Genomic DNA, 22,788 nt, shown 5'->3' on the forward strand with positions numbered 1-22,788 from the left:
ATTAAAGCCATGTTCCCTAATGTTCATGAGTTTTCTTTGAAGAATAGCAATAAAAACAAATTTGAAGCGGGTTAAATGAAAGAGAATAGAGACGTCTGATTGTTGTATATTACACATAATTTTACATTATATTACTAAACCCATACCAGTTAGAAGAATTCAAGAAAACACCAAAGATGAATATAAACCAGATATATGTGTCTTTACATTTAAGAATTTATAGCAAATTTCTTATAAACAGCCTCACCGAGGTCTTAAAAATAAATCCATACACATAACACATTTTTCTACAGTACTAACCCAGATTATTCATTTATATTTTTAATGATAGCTAGAATTTTAAAATATAACCTTTAATAGTAAATTTCATTGAAATACAGAAAATATTTTATGCATTTCTATACTTTGAGAACTCTTTCCACTGTTTCATTTCCATTTATTACCATATATTTTCTCTATTTTTATTTCTATTTCACTACAGTATTGCCTAGAAGAAGTAAACACAAATGCATGTGCGCATTTAAGAATCTCAGTATGCTTTATATGTCTTGTTTCTAAATACTGTGCTCTCCTCTATGTTGTTATTCAAATGTACACTGAATCTTAAAAATAACAAGGTAAGAATAAGTAAACTCTGAAAATCCCTGTTTTTTGATTTAGTCTCCTTGCAGATCTCAGGAAGAAACCACATGAATAAACTCTGGCCTCCACACTTCTAACATAGTCAAAACTTCGGTAGGCTTATAGCTCCAAAACTGTAATAAAATCTTTACGATGCTATCCAAAATACCCCATAATTTCATACAATTTGTGCTATCATGCATACCAACTAAAGTTATAGTTCCAGATAACAATGCTATCACTCTGTCATCGCAATTTAAATATATTTTTTCAAAGGTGAGATACAACCTGCATCTTGATATAAATTAGAAACGGATGAGTATTAAAAGGACAGCAATTTCTCAGTATCCAAAGGCAGGAAGGACAGTACCTTATTTATGTAGTTACATACCAGCTGCATAATACCCGTGATGTGTCTGTGCAGGTTATTACAATGCAGACACCACTTTTTTTTTCCCTTAGATTTTTTTTCTTTGTATTTGTTCCCCAAATCCTCAGAAATAGTAACATGTTTATAAAGGTGGGTGTTTGGTTTGCCTCTTAGTAATAACACGGTGCTTTAAGACCAAATCTGAAACATTTGTCATGTATTAAGCCATGAATGTGCCAAACTAACTGTTATATTAATATATTTGGCAGATAGCTTTTGTTTGATAGTACCCAAATTATTGGGTTGCTCTGATATCTCTTGTGTGAAAACTATGAATGTCAGAGTCTTAATAATCATTAACTGGTGGGGAAGGAAACAAAGTATGGTATATTTTCCTAACCAATCTTTTGTAGTTTTCTGATATTTTGTCAGGTATGTTGATCTTGAACGGTCAGATAAACAAGGAACATTTATTTTTTGAGTTCTAATGTTGGGTTAAAAATGTGAAAATAGAAACTTAACTGTATTAGCCCTATTTAGAAAACAAACTCCTTTTGAGTTAGATGGAATTTTGCTGGCTAAAATATGCAGAAAGGATAAATTCAGTCAAATGCAGACAGCACGTACAAGATGTATGCAAAACTTAAATCTTATTGCACTTGAATACTGACATTATACTCTATAGTAATAGCTTCTATTACCCATCCCAAAGTAACCCTTTGATTAGTGGTCTAAATTATTCAAAAGTAACCTTTTTAATGGAGCTTAAGTGATGCATAGTCCTTGTGCTGGCTCTGTACACAGAAAGTGTTTCTTAAAGATTCATGAATATTTGCAGCAAACAAATGTGAAATCTTCACACAAACGGGTATTCATCCTCAAAGAGCTTGCACCCTCAATTAGCCAGAGAACAGCCACAATAGCAGGTGGCGTAAGTGACAACTCACAACACATCTTTAATTTTGACTGTCTGACGAATTCATTTTCCGAATGTTATTCAAGTAATGAACACGTTGGACAAAATCTGAATCTGCATGTGACTATTCTGTGAACAGAAGCAGAGCCCGAGTCTGCTGGAGAAATTGTTGGGAAAGACTAATACAGCCTTCCTGGAAATAAACTCATTAGAACAAAAAACTTCTATTTGGACTTTTAGTTGATGTTCTGCATATTTATTTAAATCAAGAATATTCAAGTTTGTGAATCAAGTAAAATTAAAAATGCAAAAATTGTGTGTCATCTGAATATTACATTACATGTTATAAACATTGGTTGTGGCACTACTTCGGTTGGTGTATCTTTCAGCAAAAAAAAGCAACACTAACGTAGAAGTATCCTACTAACACATCTCTGAAATATTAAGCTTGTAAAAAATCTAGCTGCTTCCTCAGTTAAGCATTAACACCCCCAGGTTATACGAAAACTTGCACTGAAGTAAGTGATGTTTATGGGTTGACTAGCACTCCCATAAACATGAAACAAAATATAATCAAACATCTCAAAGATTAAAAAAGGAATGATGGAGACACAGGTTACAATGATGCGACAAAAAAGGCCACTCACAATAGTAAGTGTTTAAGTAAGTGTAAAATATGAAAATATCCAAATATCAACAAAAGAACAACCGAACTTCTAGATATAAACTTTTCAGAGTTATCTGCAGATTCTTGAGGCTGGGTTTGAGAGTATGAGAAACATGGCATAATTAATATTTTGCTAATTTAACATTTGATTTGTCTTCTTTTCCCCCATCAAAATGAGATTTACTGGCATGTTAGCACTGAAAGAGGTAATAATCTTTTGGTTTCCAGTGCATTTTTTCTGCTTTTTCCTTTCTCATTGCAAAGAGCAGAATTTAGTTGTTGCATTCCACACTGAAGTGCATAGGATGTGAAACAATTAATTCTTAGAAATAAAAAAGAGAGTGAGAACTGGGAAAACAGCTATTTTGAAAATATTAATAAGAAGCAACTTTTCTATACAGGGCAATATGGTTACGCATTTACCAAGCTCTCTTCTTGAAAACATTATAAAATGAGTATGTACATGCAATTAGATTAACGAAGCAGGAGTACATTATGCATTTTATACTGTTTTCCTACATTTAAGAAAGTATGAATGTCTTACAAAGCCTCCTTAAAACGATGAAATGAAAACTCACTATAGAGCATGCATACCTTAAGAGTTATTCTTCATCCACTTCTGCTACAAATTGTGAATGGTGTTCTGGTGACTTGCTGTGTGTTTTGCTTAGATGAAGTTTTACTGCATGTTTGCTCGCAAATGTCCGACAGCACAACTTACATTTGAACTTAGAGTCTGTGTCCTCTTCTCCAGCTATTGTTTCAGGAGATCTTTGAACTGAAACTCTGGAGATTTCTTGCTCTACCTTGGTTTGCTGCTCCACAGCCAGCCTGTTCATGTCTTTCATTTGGAAACCTAGATGAGATTCTAAGTGGCTAATATAAGTAGATGGGGTTCGAAACTGAGATGCACAGTCGCTGCAATAAAAGACTGGATGTCCTTTGTCCATGTTTTTCAAAAACTTTGTTCCTCCGGTTTTCCTAAGTTGATACTTGACATTTGCCAACCAATGGCTGATGGTGGTCATTGACAGGCCTGTAAATTTTGAAATCTGCATGCGCTCTTGCGGGCCTAGATCTGATAATAAATATTTACCTTCAGATGTCTGGAAGAGGCTGGAAGCAAACTGAGCTTGCAAAATGAGAAGATGCTGAGGGTTCCAGTTTGACTGTCTGCCCTTCCTTTTATGCAGAGTGGAGACTTCTGTTGAGACATCCTCAAAGCGTCGGACATCTATTTCCAATTTCATAGATGGGATCCTTGAAGATGCAGCAGGTTTTGGTGTAGTAGCTTTGGGAAGAACTTTGACCATGTCAGCGATGTCAGACAGAGCATGTTTTTGAGGTGGAGAAGTACAAGATTGTGCTTGTGCTGACTCAGCTTTCTTGCCTTTGGATTTGGTCAGGTCAATAGGCTGATCATTGTTTTCAAACAAATAGTGCCTGGATACACTTGCAGGCTTTGGTGGGGTTGAAGCAGGAGATAAAACTGGCTTCTCCATCATATTTAGACTAGGTTTGTGGAACATAGAAATTGTGCTAGAGCTGGGGCTGGAGTTGGATTGAGGCCGTAAAGGCTCAGTGGCTTTGCCCAAGTGATTATTCAGTACCGACTGCAGTGCACTGAGAGGGTTGACACAAGGCAGTTCAGACGAATGGTTGGCAGCAGCACAACCATTACTAAGAGGAGCTGCTGTTGGTTCCTTGAGGACTGGTTTTTCTTTTCCGCTGTCCTCTTTAATTTTGTCTTCTTCTTTCAAGGGACATGGTTCTGTCTTTTTTGGCTCCACAGAGGCTTCAGATTTGAGGAGAGGTTCTCTCTCACTCTGGCTGACTGAGGCAGGCTCAGCCTGGATGCCCTCTTTAGCATAGTCCTTTTGTACCTCCTCCTTGTCATCAGTTTCCTTCTTCACTTGAGTGCACTGGGCCACATTTGCTGAGATAGGGACCAGAGGCATGACCTTCCACTTCGGAGCTATCGGCCTCAATTTATTGGTGATCGTTGGCCTGATTTGCAGTACTTGGGAACCCACAGGCAAAGATGGTTTAGCTCCTTCTGAGAGCTGATAAGCTGCGTGGATGCTTGGATATGCACTCCAGCTGGGCGCTCCATTTTGAGCTTTATTGATGGCTGTTGTGACAGTGTTCTCCAAGGACTTTAAAATGTCCCCACCACCCTTTGAACCATCTTCTAAATCTTCTTCTCTGAGGTACTGGTATTTCATTGTGGGATCCAGTGGTTTCTGAAGAGTGTCTTCATACTCTTCAGTTTTTACTGATTTCTCATCTTTGTTTGCATCATCAGCTTTATCTTTTTTACTTTCTTTTTTTAGTTCGGAGGTGGGAGCTATGCATTCTGCAGATGATTTACTGGTTGATTTTGAAACTGGGCTGTCATTGGCTGGTGCTTCAGACAGTGATTGCATTTTTTCCACAGCTAAAGGATCCAGAACAAGTTGCTTTCCTTTCTTTGAAGCTGAACTTGTCACTTTCAAGAAATGGCCAGTGACCATCATGTGGGTCGTGAGCTGCTGCAAGGTATCATGGGAACTTCCACATTCCATACACTTCAAAATCTGGGATTTGCAGGCCTCAAACTGCCACGTATAGCTGGCACCATTCTGGTAGCCATAGCGGTTGTTAGATGACAACTGCAAGTTTGCATTCTTCTGAGAAGAAAAAGTATCTGAGAAAGACCCCGTCGTGGAATCAGGGGAACAAGGTCTGTTAACATCAAACACACGTTTCTTTGCTGGAGTGACCATTTTTGAAGAAATGGTTGGTACCGGCTCCTTCAAAGGCACTTTTTGGTAATGTTTTGTTTTTATCATATGAACACTCAGATCTTGAAGAGAATCAAAAGAGTCACCACAGAACATACATTTCAGAACTTTTTGTGCATCTTCCTTGTCCATGTCCTGGAAAGCCCTTTTTCGGGGCTTTGAGTAGCTGGTAGGTCTGTGCTTGTCCTTTTTATGGTTGTCATCTTGGTAGTGACCTGTCTCATTCATATGAACCGTTAGTTCTACCAATGTGTCATAGGCAGCGCTGCACTGCCGGCACCGAAAGCGGCTGGCCCCCGTGAACACAGTTCCACACATTTTGCTGCTCTGCCTGTAGAGTTGGACCGAGCTGAACAGGTTGGGTTTCGAGACAGGTCTGGAAGGTAAATTCTGCTGTAAGCTTTTTGACAGTGCGTCTTGGTGCCAATCAAAATCAGCTTTGTTCCCTCCATTTCTGTTGTCACAACTCCTCTTTTCAGAGTTAGACAACTTGAAACCCAGCCCTAAGCCTGTCCAATAAGAGTCTGACAGTATGTTGGCATAGACCGCTGTCATTTTATCCATGCAATCGTGTGCTTCATTCTGGGCTTTGGAATGGGTGCTGGTTTTTGGGTCCCGTGGCTCTCTAGAGCAAATGCTTTTAATATCTGCCACATGGTCACTACCGTCACTTAGTAGTGACTCATTTTCTGCATCCTGGTTAGATATGTGACTGACAGGGGAATTCTGGTAACTAAAGTTCCCTTTCTGCTCAGGACCCACATCGTGTTCCTCATCCGTGCCAGTGTCATTGCTGCCCTGGAGTTGAGCAGTTGAGTTGTTGTCATCATCATCTTCTTCCTCCTCCTTTATATCTTCCTCTTCCTTTAAATCTTCCTCTTGGACATAACCTGAAATGTAATGTCAATATATGAAATAACTTGTTAAAGAAGAATACTAGAGTTCGAGCTTTCTAGTTTCACTATGTGTTTTCTTTACCGGACTTTGTTTTAATCTACAACTTTATTGCCTGTTAGTTGTGGAAGTGAAAAAACCCAAATGATGTCTCTTTTTGTGAAGGTTGCTGCATTTTATTGGCAGATGATCATAATTCTTTATAACTGCCAGAGATTCTGAGTTAATAATTTTCCTGTCATGGGAGTATAATTCTAACTTTCCTGTAACTGGACAGTTGGAAAATTCATAGGTAAGAGTTTAAAGTTTATACTAAAATCTTCAATTCTATCAAACTGGTTTTAGCCTCAGTGAAAGAAAGGGTAGAATTGGCAAGGAACAGAAGAAAATAACTGCCATAATCCTCCTGGTTCATAGCATCATCTAGGTACAGTAACCTTTTGCCATTTGATAATCTAAAAATGCACTTTAGAATGTACACAAATAATTTATATGTCAAAATGCAACATCTGAAAGCACTAATAGGCATAAGTGGAACTCTTTTTTTTTTATAAAAGTAAGGTACTGTGTACCACAAAACCAAATTGTGCTTCAGTAAGAAAAACCCCTAAAGTTCAGGGCTAGAACCCTTGGAAGTTATAGAAGAGTATTAGGGTGTGACAGAGGCAGACCAAAGTTAACTGTAAAACTGGAAAAGTAGAACAAATCCAGAAATATATTCTCTGACAAATTAACTATTTAATTAATAAGATGAACTTGACCCTGGAAGAGCTGTAAATTTTAAAATTAATTAAGGAATTCAGGTTGGTTTTTTTTTCTAGCTTTATACCAGCAGTAATTCTGCCTAAGTTACAGGAGATAACCTGGTTAAAAACAGACTGAAGATTTAGAGATGAGGATTTTTAAGGGTGAACTAGCTCTATTGCAGTCATTGGATAAATTCACAATGACTCAACACAGTCAGCAATTCACTCCCCACAAGAAGGGATGGAGCAGAACAAACGGTTCAGATACGTTTTCACCAAACCCCAGTGTAATTTTTTAACAGCCACTGCAAAGCTATTGCGCACAATGCAAACAGACATTGAAACAATTCACTGACAGCCACTCATCAAAACTAAATGTTGATTTCAGAAGCACAGGTCTTTGTAGGAGATATGTTGATGAGCTCTTCCAGTCAGGTGCAAATGCAGTGCTGCTAACCCTAGTGACTGCACTGCAGTCTCAGGAGTACTTTGTTGTGTTTGCTTAAGATCTAGCTTTTTGTGTTAGGTAAGTATGTAAAAAAAAAAAAAAAAAGCCAAATCCCCCAAATCAAAGCTTCCCTTAAAAATAACTAAGCAAAAATAAAATGCTAGTACTCATAATTGTGAAGTAACCCTAAAAGCTCAAAAAGCACAAGGTAAATGACCCGAAAGGTGTTATTTGTTTAAAATCCAATTCCTTCCTGTCTTCTGAGAAAAGCCATTTTATGGCTTTTTGAGAACCTGGATCATTTTGCTCCCTTGAATTTGGTACTCCTGCACAAATGATATCCTTTTAGCAAATCAAAAAGAACAGGAAGAAAAGAAGCAGCATTTTGATTAACATATGGACAAAGCCTTCCACATTTTTTTCAGGTATGTGTTTCCATTTTTCAACCTATTTGTCTGTGTATCTCACCCCTTCCAACACGTGTTTACCATCAAGCCAAAGAGATGAACCAGAACTAGAGGAACTGTGTCCTGCATGAAGCTGCAGTATCAGAAGAGGGAAATGATGGGCCTCTCTGTGGATGGGCTAAGAAACCCATGCGAGTCATCTTCCCTACACCCTACCCATGGTCTTAGGACCTGCACAGATCACACCAGCTTAGAGCTAGTTTTGTATTACTCCAGGGGTGATACTAGGCAGCTTCACAACTAGAGGCAAAGATAACAGCAGTGGCTATGAGCAAATGACCTGGACACCATTTTAGCACGATAAAACAATAATCACACAGCAGTAGGAACACTGTGATCTTCAGCAGATGCTTTCAGAAAAGAAGCTAAATATTAAATATCAAGTGTTAAATATTAAAAAATAAGCATTTTAGTAGTGTGTTGGGGTACAGCAAATATAAGTAGCCCCATTTACAGATGATCAAACTAAGGCAGGCAGCAAAGACAACACTAAGAACAAAATATTTTTTTCTCCTCCCTAAACTTCTTCCCTAGTAACTAGATAATACTTTCCATGTACTCCTTTCTGAGCTCGTCTGTTTTTCAGGGAGACAAGGAGAACTGAGGGACATGGAGGCAGAAAAATCTCCTACATGTCATGAGTAGTAACCTTGCTAAACAAGCAGCATGAACTGATGAGCCGGACTGACATGGTTCTCGCGGTGTTAGAGATACTGTACAGCGTAGGTAGCGACACTGGCCGCTTGCCAGGATGTATCACGGTGCCAAGCATATTACACCGAGCAAAACAAAAATAAAGAGGGAATCCAATGAAGGAATCAGACAAAACAGACAACAAATAGCATTCACACAGTTTTGGGTCAGCACAAATTTGATTCTCCATTTCAGCACCAATTCTTTGAATTCTATTAACCCATTTTTCACCAGAATGTATTTTTTTTCCTTTGGGAGATACATACAGTAGTTTCGGAGGGCGACCAAGCTGGTGAAGGCTCTGGAGGGTATGACCTATGAGGAACGGCTGAGGGAGCTGGGGTTGTTTAGCCTGGAGAAGAGGAGGCTCAGGGGTGACCTTATTGCAGTCTACAACTAACAGAAGGGAGGTTGTAGCGGAGTGGGAGTCGGCCTCTTCTCCTGGGCAACTAGCGATAGGACAAGAGGACATAGCCTCAAGCTTCGCCAGGGGAGGTTCAGGTTGGACATTAGGAGACATTTCTTCTCAGAAAGGGTTATTAGACATTGGAATGGGCTGCCCAGGGAGGTGGTGGAGTCACCATCTCTGGATGTGTTTAAGAAAAGACTGGACATGGCACTTAGTGCCATGGTCTAGTTGACATGGTGGTGTCAGGGAAATGGTTGGACTCGATGATCCCAGAGGTCTCTTCCAACCTGATTGATTCTCTGACTCTGTGATTCTTCCTCACAATATCCTTTGTCCATCTAAAAGGATTTACTAGGAGAAGCAGAAGTACCAGACATCCCCCACAATACAGATAAAATTTTCTGCTTAATTAGGCATTGACATGTTTACTATAACCTTTACAGAAGAGTAACTCATGCTGAGAAATCCTCTTTTTTTGTGCCTGTATAAGACACAGACACAATCTTATGGAAGTGGTAAAAGTAACTTCTTAGAAAGCACCATCAAAATTTCACAACACCGTCAGTCAGGTCCATTTTAATGGTTAAGGGTTCTGGGCAGCTTTGAAAAAGCATTTCAGTATCCTACTTATAAAACGATTTCTGTTTATTTAAATGATTTAAATTGCTGTGGGCATTTTAAGGACAGTGGAGATGTCTTCTGTGCAGACAGCCTGAGGTACAAGAAATGCATGTGTCCTTCCAACAGTGGTTTTTAGTAAGATTTCATTGGACATGAAGTTTGATATGAACTGATGTAGCTATTTAACAGAAATAACATTAATTTAGGTGGACTTTGCATTATTTATTTTATAAGTAAATGGTGTCTTAAGCCTGTACACCCACATGCTTTAAGTGCAGTGTCTGTAATAAGTAGCATAAATTTTGCACATCATACTGATGTCCATATAATAAATTGTTGAGTGACCTGTTCTCTTCCCACCAGTTCTCCCCCTGGCTTATACTGACATTCCAAACCTCTGAGATGCTCATATATAGCTGTCTTACAGGCAAAAAGAAATAAAATAAAAGAAATCCAAACTCAGTAATCAGATGAATGCTTCCTCCTTTTCCCAGGTGAGAATTTTTCCCTCCAAAATTAAACAGGCCCAGGCAGACATGCAAGATGGGCAACATGCAGTCCTGAAGAAGTGGGAGACTGAAATTTCACTATCTTGAGGACTGGACAAAACCCAGGAGCTTTAGAGCATTGAATGGAAGCAATTTCTGGCTTCCTAAATGGGAATACAGCATTTGGTTTTAGTGGTGATTGATCCCAAGACAGCGTATTTCAAAATCATGACATCAGTAAGGATAATATTATCATATGGATAATAATCATAAATACAATTCTAAAATGTTTTAACTTTTTAAAAATTTCCCTCTGTGCCTTTGTGATTAGATTCATGGTAACTTAAGAAACCTCTACTCTGGGACAAGGGTTGCAATAAACAGCTGATTCTTTATTCTTCAAAAGATTACATTTTATTAGATATTCCTAGCATGTTTCTACAGAGTAACTAAAAGAAAGCAAGTCCAGTTAATACACCTGCAAAAGCTCTTCTTTGAACTTATGGGTCTAAAACGATCCACATCCACCTTGAAGCCTTGACCCTACTCTGCAGACAGCACTGAGCCAAGCTCCCAGTGATGTTGAATCCAGTATTGACTTTCAGGCCCCCGCAACCCCGACTAATTGTAATTTGCACCACGTTATACATCACTTCTGCCCTTGAATTGTAGAGTGTGAATACATCTTTTTTTTTTTTTAAGTGTTCATTCTGACTGTTAACTTTTCCACCAGTAGATGCTATTTTCACTCAAATTTGCTCTTTTTCCACACAGAGAAACTTTTCTTTATATATATATATATATATATACACATGTTTCTTTCCAAGACTGGAAAATTTATTTTCTGCCAAGAAAAGGGACAGTGAATCATTGTCCAGAACAACACTGCTAATCCATGTAAAATCCATGCACCATCTGCACTTCTTCATGTATATATTCCAGTTTTACTTGAAATAACATCATTAGTAGAGCAATCTTGCAGTGCTATAAGGTGATCTTGTTTCCTTCTTGTCTGGCTTCAGCTCAAACATCTTTTTGTGTTTGGCAGAAGCTGTTTCTTTCTCTGAAATATTTCATGCAGATAATGGATAATGACCACTTCTCATTCCTTTTTCTCAAAAATGTCTAACCACATTAGCTACCCAAAGACAAATCTGAACCTGGCTCTTTGTAGAAGTTCATAGCTATAGATTCATCCCAGCTTGAAAATCAACTGAAGAGAGAAATTGGCAACCGAGGAAAAAAAAAATCCCTACTCTGTTGCATAACTCTTCTATCAAAGACATTTTGGAATTTAACAGGACTAAAACCAATGCAGCACTCTGGAAATGCAATGGAGTTTCATGGAAAGAACTCTCAAAACATGAAATTTGTAATACAAGGGTAATTTCAGAGCTTTTTTAACTATGTTAACAATTTCTGTACCAAGGAAATAAATAACTTTCCGTTAAGTTCTTCAAGATGGCAAGAAAATGCAGGGAAAGGTTACCATTCTCACCACAGAGGGAGCAGAGAGCATCTGGCTCTGAATCATGGGTGTCGAAGACAAAAGAGCATCTCTGTCGTCTGGTCTAAACGTCCTGATAGTGTAAGGCTTATTCCTAAAGCCATGTGCATCCTGAGGAAGTCTTTAGATGTTCTCAAAACCTTGGAAAAGGCTGAATATGTTCAATTGCCTCTTTTCTGGCGGCCCATTAATTATTTTGGATAATGGAAAGGTATTTGCACCTTTTGCTGCTATTACTATTCACCATCACAGCCAAATTCATTTTGCAGTGGCCCAATAAGGAAGTGTCAATCACCACCCTAGTGGTGCAATTTTGTGTCCAAAACAACTTGTCATCTCAAAGGAGAGATTTTTCCCAATATTCCTTTGCCTTTTTTCTAGACCTTTCTTTTTTCAAATACTTACAGCAGCTGATACTAGGGTATGAATTTCTGCCTATTGCAGAGTAGGAAAAGAAACATCCACTACCATCCACTGCTGGAGGATAGAAGCAACCTCTGCAGTGCCAAGCTTGCAAGCCACTGCAGCTTAGCAGCAAGGAAACTCGGAGTGGCTTCTGCCATAACTGAATTTTAACACTCAAAGGCAATTCCATGGAGCCATAACCATAATTTAGATATGATGCTGAAATGAAGCAATTTTGCGCTTTCATTTTGTTGTACTCTAATTAGAGTTGTATTATAAAGTTTTCTATTAAATGTCCAATTTCCTACTGGTTAAGAAGGCAAAATACCCACTAGTTTCAGTGGGACTTTTACCAGCATGAAGAACAGATTATGTCTTTCGTACATTGCATCCTACACAGTTATGAGTCAAATGAAAATGATCAGTGGTTGGAAGCATACGTGCAGGGAACTGGCTCGTGAGCAACCCATAAACTCAAAGCAAAACCAATAATAAAACAGGAAAAAAAAACAAACAAAAGGAAGACTGAAAAAAAAGAGAAGTGAGCTGATATGCTCTGCTGAGCTGAGAGTCCATAGCAGGGACAGAATTATTACTGAGTTTTTTCTTGAATAATTTTCCTTAAGGATGATGTTGTTTACATAGTCAGTTATTGCACTGCAAAAAAAAAAAGCAACTTCAGTCATATTTGCCTTGCTCTGGATTCAGTCAGTTTGAATGGCTGAATTGCCAGGTGCTAGCTGTTGCAGGAATGGATTTAACCATGTTCAGAGCCAACAGTTCAAATTCCTTACATGAGGGCTTACGGTGTGAGTAATTTGCCTTTGGTTAAAAACATTTCTGTTTGTTATTTTCTACAAAGCCCTGGAACTGACAATTTCATTGTTTCAACCAGCTGAAGGTGTTTGATATTCTCCAGACTGTATTTTCAACAAATATGCTTTTAATGAAAGCTATGAATTATTGCATTATTTGAATGCAAAGAACTCAACCTCCACAGCCCTTTGCTGCACACGAGCAGCAGCCCCCGACTCTGCCCCGTCCATCCTCCCTGCCTGTCCCTCGCGCCAAAGTCCTCGCCCTGTCCTTGGCGGGCAAAGTTCTAGACAGGTATCAGGCAGTCATCACATCACCACAACATCAATACACGTTGCATTTAATTGCTAGTACAGACATAAAGGGTGTTTTCCAAGATGCAGTTTGGTCCTGAACAATTAAAGGAATACAGTAGCAGCAAATATGTTTTCCTCATTAGTCATTTTAATTGCACCAGCGTAAATCACTTTACTGATGAAAACATAAGTCTGAAACTTTTGTCTCTCTCTGCCTTTCTTCTGTTTTCTCTTGTCCTATTTATAGTTGTGGAAAACAGGAGAGTGGCTTTGTAAATTTATAGATTACCTCATTTAAAATCCAAGTTTCAAATTATGTTTTCCCTCTCTCATTATCCTAGGTTCCCCTAAATACCAATCTAAATTTCTTTAAATGGCATGAGCTACCAATCAGAATCACAAAAAAATATATATCTATATAAACTGAAATTGTAATGAGTCTTACCAGTGTATTGCTAGCACTTTGGTTCATTTGATATGAACTTTGTTTTTTTAAAGTACCACATGGTAAGGCTTTGAAACTTCAGTTTGTAAAAAAAAACTGTAACAGCCTTACAGCCTTTGAAGTCACTACTGATATAACTCTGAACAGATCCATTCAAGTTCAACTAACATCAGACAAATGTTTAGTGTATCAGAGGAAGCCACAAAAGCAAGGATTTCATCAATATTTCACAACAGCCTCAGGGAAACTGTAGATTGCAATGCTGTAGGGCAGCTAATGGAATTACACACAAGGGTTTTGTACATTTAAAATAAGCAGCTACTAAAAAAATTACCCTTCAGTTTGATAGAAACTGTATAAAACTGCAGATGGGAAACAATTAAATAGCTACCAACATTTATCCACGTCAGCCTGATAGGTCATTTAATAACAGGTATTTCTTTCCTTCCTTCTTTTTTTTCCTGGTAGTGCAATAATAAAGATTAACATTTATGAAAAGTAGCATAAAATATAGTACAGTCAAATGAATAATTAAAGATGCTTCTGAAGAATTTGTTTGCTATTGTATGGCCATGAAGACTGCTCTCCAGTAATGAAGTACCTTTATATTAAATACAATTATAAATAAAAAGATGATGAGGATTACGTTTATGGACACTTGCTTTTTATCCTTAAAAAAATAAATCTTTGACTCATTTCTACTGAATCCATAGCACACCTCATGGACAGCATTTCTTCACAACACATGCCTCTTGAAAAGAGTTGGGCTATGGGTTTAAACATACATGGGTACACTTGAAGCCGGACATATTAAACGTAATAAACCTGTGAAAGATCAACATTTTCCCTGAAAGACTCTTGATCAGAGTGAAGAATTCTGCATATGAAAGCACAATGTTTATTCTCAAAATAGTTCCATGTAATCATATTCCTTTTCATTACTATGCTCAACGTGTAAAAATCTTGAAGTACCAGCCCTTCACACAGTTGCTTTGAGTGTTTAGGTATGGTCTGCTACTGTGGGAAATGACTATTTCTGTTAATAAGTGATGCTTGTTCAGTGCCTTGAATAGCACAATGTGAGAGACAAATTATTTGATTATTATTTTTAAAAGGCTACTTATTTCTTGTCCTCTCCAATTCAAAACAGACCAGCTTGGCTAAATACAATGGAGTACCTAGCCTCATGCAGAAGTATTTAAACCCCAGAAGATCATAAACATGTTAAGTCTGTCCCATTTGGGGCAACAGTAGATAGGTTTATCTGCCATAAAGACAGACTAAGGCATGATGATGCTTCACTGCCATAATTACTTAATAATCCATTATTAATACGTAAACAATAGCAGCCTGATTTCGGTAATGTGACTAAGGATTAAATGAGTCAGCCTTGATAGAAAATCTGCCAGAGCAAGGGGCTAAGAGACAGGCTCAACTGTCGTAACTCTGGCATCTGCCACTGATTGCTGAGGTGGCCTCTTGCAAGTCACACAGGGTCAGTTCAAAGCTCAGATGTTTTTACAGATAATCTCCATGAACAGCCGTTTTCTCTTCAAAATCCCAGCCTCCCTGCCTGTTGAACGGCAAAATGCTGCTTCTTGTACATGTTCTGCAGGAGCACACTGGGAAGTGCACCGTGTTTGTACAGTGAACTGAAAATCCAGAGCTACTTGAGTACTCAGCTTCACGATCTGGTGATGGGTAGAGACGAAGCCAACAGGACTTCTTACATGTATTTATTAAAGTGCAGAAATCATGCACAGCTGAAGATGCTGCATAAAATGCAAGCTCCTTGCAATAACTTGTTTACTAGGACCTAATATTACAGCCTATTTTTAAAAAGTATTAATATAGCATTAAAAGTACATTATTATAACATTTGTCTAAAGAGCAGTGGGCCTTTTGATTTTCCCTTTGGATACACAGCCCTATTGCAGCTCCAATGAGATCTGCTTTAAGCCATACTTGACAGTGATATTCATAAATCTGTGCTGGTTACTCATAGCTGGTTAAACCATGGCTGCAACATCATTTGTCTCTTAACATCTCTTTAGATGAGGCACATAAGTAGAAAATGGGAGTATGATAAAATATATCTTCCTCATCTTCTTGCTTTGTTTTGATCTTACATTCCAGGCAATAAAAAACTGCAAATAGTTTTGCAGTGTGAATTTTCACTTGCTGGGATTTCAGTGTAAAAGGGACACTAGTGAAGAATACACAGATCATCAAGTGTTTTATTTCCCTCTTTATTTTCCTTTCAGGAACATACTGTTGCAAATGCTGGTCCAAATGAATAGTCCGTTTCTTTTGTGACAAATATTATGGCCAACAAACGTTGACTTTTGACCATTAGATATCCCTGCACTTATAGCCACATAACCATCAAAGCACTAAGCCAGCATGAAGGTCATTACCCCAGACAGCATCTTACTTCGACTAACTTCTCAGATATGTAAGCAATAAGCAGTTGCAAGAGATTGATATGATATTTTGTGAGTAATTTGGATGAACTATAACACTAACCCAGTAAAGTATTATAATTTTAAATGTGTCCAGAAAATAATTGAAATTCTGGTTTAGCTTCATCATAATGCACAGTGCCGGGTACATTTAACAGCTGACTAGTTTAGCATGAATATTGCTTTACAAATGAGGTCATATTGTTTTTAAGAAACAATATTGCTATCAAACACGTTTAGGAGGAAAAGCAAGAGATTATGAGTACACTTTTAACCTTTCTGTCTCTTTCTATATCTGTTTACTATCGTGATTTAGGTGCTCAGTGTTGTTTGAACGCAAACATAGAAGGTTCTGGCATTTAAAAGAGATCCAGTAATGAGCAACTAGCAGTTAGATTCTTTCTTATTATTACTCTGTCACAAAATCTCTGTTCTACATCACTCCATCTTTGCAACACCAGTCAGAGATGAGAAAGGTCAAAACATCTCCTTCAAACATACAGCCTGTACATGCACAACACCATTCCTGAGTCACACACAACAGCCAAAATTCAGTCCATGCTGTGGAAAGAGCAGAGTCCATAGGTAATGACGTTTCACTAGAGAGAAGGCTTTCCTCTCGCTGGCACTGACACAGCCCAGGTCAGAGTGGCATCACCTACTAATTCTAATCCACAGGTTTCTTTTTTATCCTTTACCCTGCTGTCAGAATGAGGGATAGATACATAAACACGCCACCCAAAAGAGTATTTAATATATAAAATATGTATGCATTCACCTACGTAATGTTCGGACACTTCTCTACCCAAGGCAGGGGGCACACAGAGGGCCTCATCCTGCTTTTCACTTCTCATTGCAGTCAACAGTGAAAAGGCTGAAGCAACTGTGATAAGAATCAATCTGTGATCCTTTGAAATCTTTTTCAAAGATGGAGATAATTTCTTTTAAGGTCCTGCCTGAAACACTCCCTCTGCGAGAGGCATGACCGCAGCTATGCTGGTGCTGGCTTTGGTAGCACGAACTTGCAACCATTTTTACCTGAATTTTGGGGAATCATATCTTATCAGTCTCTTAACAGATCAGGCAAATATACGGCATCTTTATTATTACCATCGCAATTTTATTAATGTACTGGCCCCAACACCAACACCACCCTACAAAAATCTTTTACCAACATGGAACAAAAGTCTTCCTGCCCCAAAAAGCTCCCAGTTTTGATACCCTCCAGTGCTTTCCTTTCTCTTTCCACACAATGTAGGATGCTGCCCTACTGTTTCGTTGCAGATATGAAGGCCTATTAATAGTAAGAATACCAATAATTATCAGTAGTAAAATTAGTACTGTTGGTTCCATTCTGCAAGAGACTTGTGCAAAACAAATCAATCCATGTCAAAAGGAAAAGCTTTCAACTGATATGGAAAATAAATATAGTTTCCAAGGATCTATCAAGATAATTAAAATAACGGAAATTTCAAAGAAAAAAAAGAAAAATGATTGAAACACAAATACTAAGCTGTGTTCTTTTAAATTGTGTCTTAAATGATCCAAGGAAGGGCTTAGATCCAGGGCCAGTACACAGATCATAATCACCACAGTCTCAGTGTTGCATTCCTGCCCTGTCCTAAGTGATAACTGAAATTTATCACATGGGACAAAGCATAAAAAAACAGGCAGCAACAACAGGAGGCTGCAGCTGCACAGGATCAGCTTTTCCTGAATCTCAGCAAGAAATAACAACTATGAGTTATGGTAAAAAAATCCAATAATCAGAAAGGTCACTTACTGACAGAAAAGACTTCTTCAGCACAGGTATCATGATGTAACCACTGCTGAAGTGAGGGACCTCACTGGGTACAAAAAAGCTATATATTATATCCATCATAACTGGATTTAAGGCCTGCAGGAATTCACAATGCAGTCAAAAATCCAGACTCTCAAATCCTGAAGGAGATGAAAGAATGGATTAACCATCTCTACTATCCAACTCTGTAACAGAACAAAAAAAAAACTTTATAAACTTCCCTGCATTTTTTTTCTGGGGCCTCACTCAGACTTGGAAGGAAAAGCAACAGAGGGTATCTGACCTCTAACAAATTACTCATAATACTGACTTTCTGAAAAATTAATTGCTGCTGCAGGCAAGCCCAAATACAAAAAAAGCCATTTAAAAAAAGCTACTTAAAATGTTTACAGAATTAAAATACGTTTATTGCTGTTTCTAGTAATCACAAGAGTAACTGCAGACAAGAGCTTCGAAAAAAGGACCAGGGAATTTTCCAGTGTGGTTAAATACACAAAAAGAGCAAAACTTCTCCATTTTTGTTTTAATTCCTACCTCCTCCGTTTCACTGCCTCCCAGGCATCAGCACTCAATTGGGACACCACCTTTTGCGCTCTGCACTTCTGCAGAGGAGCAAGTGTACCTGGGATGTTTATTAAGGCATCATTATATGTCTGTGTGGCATCATTTATTTTCTGTGGAAGAGACTATGCCAGGTCAAGATCAACAGTTTGAGCAGACAATTCATCAGGTGGGAGCAGGTGGCAGGGGCGGTATAAGAAATCGCTCGAAAAGGAGTACAAAACTGAAATGGATGGAAGTGTAAAAGTAATAAGAAAGTGATCAGTGAAACTACGAGCAACAGAAGATAAATCAAACGAAACAAGTGCAGAGCAGAGATGAGTCCAATAGGGTTTCCTTAAACGTGAACAGGGCTTTAACCTCTATGACAATAGGTGAATCCATGTATGAGGTTTTTCCTTGAAATTCTGCTGGGAATCAGGAGGATGAACAGAGCAGGATTATTAGGGGGGCATTCAGAAAGAATCTGTAAGAAAAACCAGTCTACTTTCTTAACGTTGTGGAAATAGATGCGGAGAGCATTTAGAAAATGAAGCATTACAAGGGATTTTGCACATTACATTTACATCCATGTTCAAACTGCATTTATATTGTGAAAGTGTGTTACAGGATCTGCACTTATGTTTTGATTAAGATCCCGAAGCAATGACTGAAATCATACAGAAATAAAGAGTGATAAGTGCACAATGATAGTAAAAATGGAGAAATGTTGAACAAGAACTGTTTAACAAAAGGAACGACTCACACATTAACTTGACTTCTTCTTGAAGAGAAACCCACCAAATAATTTTATTGAGGACTGGACTTCACACCAGGAAAATCCTTTTGCTATCAATAATCCAATTACTCATGACAAAAGATCTTGTGCACTTTATCTAACACAGATTTTGGACTAGCTACTGATATGGTGAAAGTAAAACTTCCAAAAATTTTTTTTTTATATGAATAGGAGTTGTATAAGCTTAGATCTGCACAGCTTTCTTGATAATACATGAGGAGGATACACTGGCTATGGACACTAAGTCCTAGTTGATTTGCTAAGTAGAGAAAGTCCTTTGCGATTTTATGGATGAAGTTGATTTGGAGCTATAAAATTGAAGCATTTATTACAGACCAGAGGCCAACAACACTTCATTATAGACTGTCTAAACACTTTCAGTTTATCCACTAGGTTCAATTCCAAACAATACTTCCCTTTTAAAGCATTTCTGGCTGATTTCCTTTCTCTTTCTACCAGGAATAACACCTAAAAAAAAAAATCTATTTTTAATGTGTTTATCAATCTGTGCTAAAATTTAAATGAAGGCAAAGCACGTCATACAGATCTAGCTAGTACCTGCACAGGTTTGTCTTGACCGATTACCAATTTGCCTTGTCTACATGGGCTAATTACTGTATGTATCCACTAATGCACAGCTGGAATTTGACTAGTCTGTATTTGAATTTTTGAATTTTTGAATTTTTGAATTTTTCAACATGTATCATACTGCCAGTTCATTGCTCCTTCTGTGCAGTCAGTTCCCTTATACTGGTTGGAAATCTGTTGCACAAACAGAGAAAAACATGTTTAAAATAATAATATTCAGAAAGACTGAAACTGCTTTTAACACATTATTTAAGAATACATTATGTTTTAATACTCTGCCCCTTACAAACAAGTCTTTAAACACTCACTGGGAGAAGAAGCAGCAAAACTGGCTATCTTTACTGCTGTCTCAGAAAAAATTTGTTTAAACAAGCTAGATCTCTTGGCTACTCACTTACTGTTTAATGTCTTTGGCCCATAAGCATAACCCAGTGGCAGCATTAATGCTCCCAGACAAGTCAGCAGTGCTCCACAGCAACAGCCCTTCTCCAAAGTGTTTGCTCAAACAGAAAAGTCCTCCAAAGACCCCGTTCAGGAGGCCCCAGCTGGCAAGTGCCAGAGCTGTCAGCAGTCAGATGCTATTAGACGTCACCTGGCCGCTGTCTTGTAGAGCTCTGATACCGCAGGGGCAGCAAACCTGTAAGATGCAGAAAGGCAAACTTCTCGACGTGGTTACCTACACAGCCAGCTCATTTCAACCAACTCTTGGGGTCTATCAAACTTCATGCATTGATGAGATAAGCCTGACTCTAACCTGGAGTGTGCTTTGACCATACTTGGGTTTCATTTCTAATATTTTTTCAGATGTTAATGGCATATTAACTTATCCATGTACAATAGGCTAAATTTCTTACTGGTGTAATTCTTTTGAAGCAAATGGCTTTAGGTTGAGAAAGAATTGGCTCAATGTTTTATTTTTCTTGGCGCTCTCTATACAGAACCTCTTCTTGCTAGCGTTGTTTCTTTTTGTCTGGTGGGTATATATATATATGTATATATATTCATTTTTTTGCTGCCAATAGCAGTGGAAGTAGGAAGAGTCTACATCCTAAACTCTCTAACAATGTATCAAAAATAGCAGCAATTAAAAAAAAAATTCATGTAGCTGTTACTCAAAAGCCCTCACACTCCTGGCAAAGAGCACACCTGCTCTCACTGGTGGCATTCTGTATGACCTGAGCATTTCTTCAGAAGATCCCTTCTTCCTTTTCTTTTACCTGATAACTTTGGGTATTTGTTAGCAGGGGCTCTGAAGCACAGCTCTGAGGCCAGTCAATCCTATGGAAATGCGATCTAATTCCAGCAATGACTTTGTTTTGGATTAATTCCATTTTATGGAAAGCAAAATGTTGCCCATTACTTTGGAAATTAAACAGTGTATTTCCACTTCACGTCCTCCGTTATCATTAATCTAAAAAGAAGGATGAGATGATTTCCCGTATTATTTCCCAATTTGTTTGTCCTCATGTGATTGAGAGGCAACCTCTCATATGAAACCAGTATCAATTGCCACAAAGTGGTTTCACCACTACCTGTTCTTCCTTTCTCTATAAGCAGACACATTTTTTGCTTTTTCTCCTTGACATTGGTAAAAATGCTGGTGTTAGAGGAAGCAGACAATTAAAGGTCAAAAATTCAAGTGTTTTTCTGTTCCACCCTGTATAAATCTATTGCTGTCAGAGAGAAGCAATCATGCCTGCAAATGCACTTTACGGGGCTGAGAAGATCTGTTTCTCAACTTAAACTATGTAACATTTAAATATCAAAAACTTTGTTTTCTAATGAGGGAAGTATTGAGGGGGTAGAAATGAATTATATGCTTGATGTATACTGAAGGCTGGGAAAATTAAGGCCATTTCCCATGGTGAGAATGCAGTGATTTCAGTTTGCGAGAGTAAATTAAACCTTTGGGAGAATTTGTCTTCCATTAAATTGAACAGCTAAACAGGCACAGAAGATTTTAATGTCACCACCAACAAACCCCAAAGGTTACAAAAAGAAAAAGAAAGACTGTTTTCTTGTTTGGAAGTTCTCTGTCTCTCTACCTAGGAAAAATGCAAACTGTAAATGTATGTTGAGACACAAAGACTCTTAAAGATCATAATTCCATTCCTATACCATATGCTATTAATGTCTGTCAACACTGTTTAGCCAGCAACTGCTGACAGAACCATATTTGCTATCTAAATACATCATAAATAAATCAGTAATGAACTGCTTTAGTAAACCTTCTGCACTGATTGGAAATACAGATCGAGTAAACAAACTCTGGGGATAGCATTTTGCAGCTAGAAGTATATACAACTGTTTAATGTCAATGACAAAGTCACTCACACCTCTCTTTCTGGCAAGATACGAGGCGGGTGAAAGAAAACCGTAAGGATGGCAAAAGTGTTTAATCAATTGTAGCAAATGTACCTGTCAGCATTCATCATATTACCTCTCCTTTTCTTTTACCTTATGCAAATCTCAGAAAAGGGACTTTCAGCAGGTAGAGCTATAAAATAAGCTGGTAACAAAATGAAAATCCTCGGCTCAATCATGGTCTCATGACTAGGGAGATGCTCATCAAAACCTGGCTGAGGTTCAGGAGCATTCCAAGTCAGGCCTGTAATGAGCAAGCACAGGCTCTGCTGACTTCTTGGCAAACAAAAGAACAGATTTTGTCTTAAATGTGAGTCTTTTTGAGGCAAAGGCACACGCTCAGTAGGAAAAAAACAGGAACTAGAACTGAGTCTCAAAGTGGATTCCTGACTCTGGTGCAGGTTAACTAATAGTTTTGCACTGCAGAGTTTCTGCGTGCTTTTGAAGGTGAAAATGGATGGACATTTGTTCCAGAATTTGGCTTGGAGATGTAGGATAGACTGAAATTGAAAACTTCAAGTACTTTGTGAATGTGGAGATAAAGAATGGTAGGAAACATTCCCTTATTTGTTCAAACCAATCTACCAAATGTTGTCTGGACAAAAAGCAACTGTTTGGTAATGAGGAGCTGGAACTAGAATT

General features: G+C 38.1%; 1 protein-coding gene across 1 annotated transcript in view; it reads right to left on the reverse strand.

Annotated features, from left to right (window-relative positions):
* Window positions 1-22,788, reverse strand: part of TSHZ2 (teashirt zinc finger homeobox 2) — a 222,249-nt gene that overhangs the window by 77,534 nt on the left and 121,927 nt on the right. The window contains exon 2 of the mRNA XM_068416248.1: window positions 3,169-6,247. Coding sequence (XP_068272349.1) covers window positions 3,177-6,247 — 3,071 coding nt within the window. The 3' untranslated portion in view covers window positions 3,169-3,176. The remainder of the gene's footprint in view (window positions 1-3,168; window positions 6,248-22,788) is intronic.

This window comes from Nyctibius grandis, chromosome 19, assembly GCF_013368605.1.
Source record: "Nyctibius grandis isolate bNycGra1 chromosome 19, bNycGra1.pri, whole genome shotgun sequence".
Taxonomy (NCBI): Eukaryota; Metazoa; Chordata; class Aves; order Nyctibiiformes; family Nyctibiidae; genus Nyctibius; species Nyctibius grandis.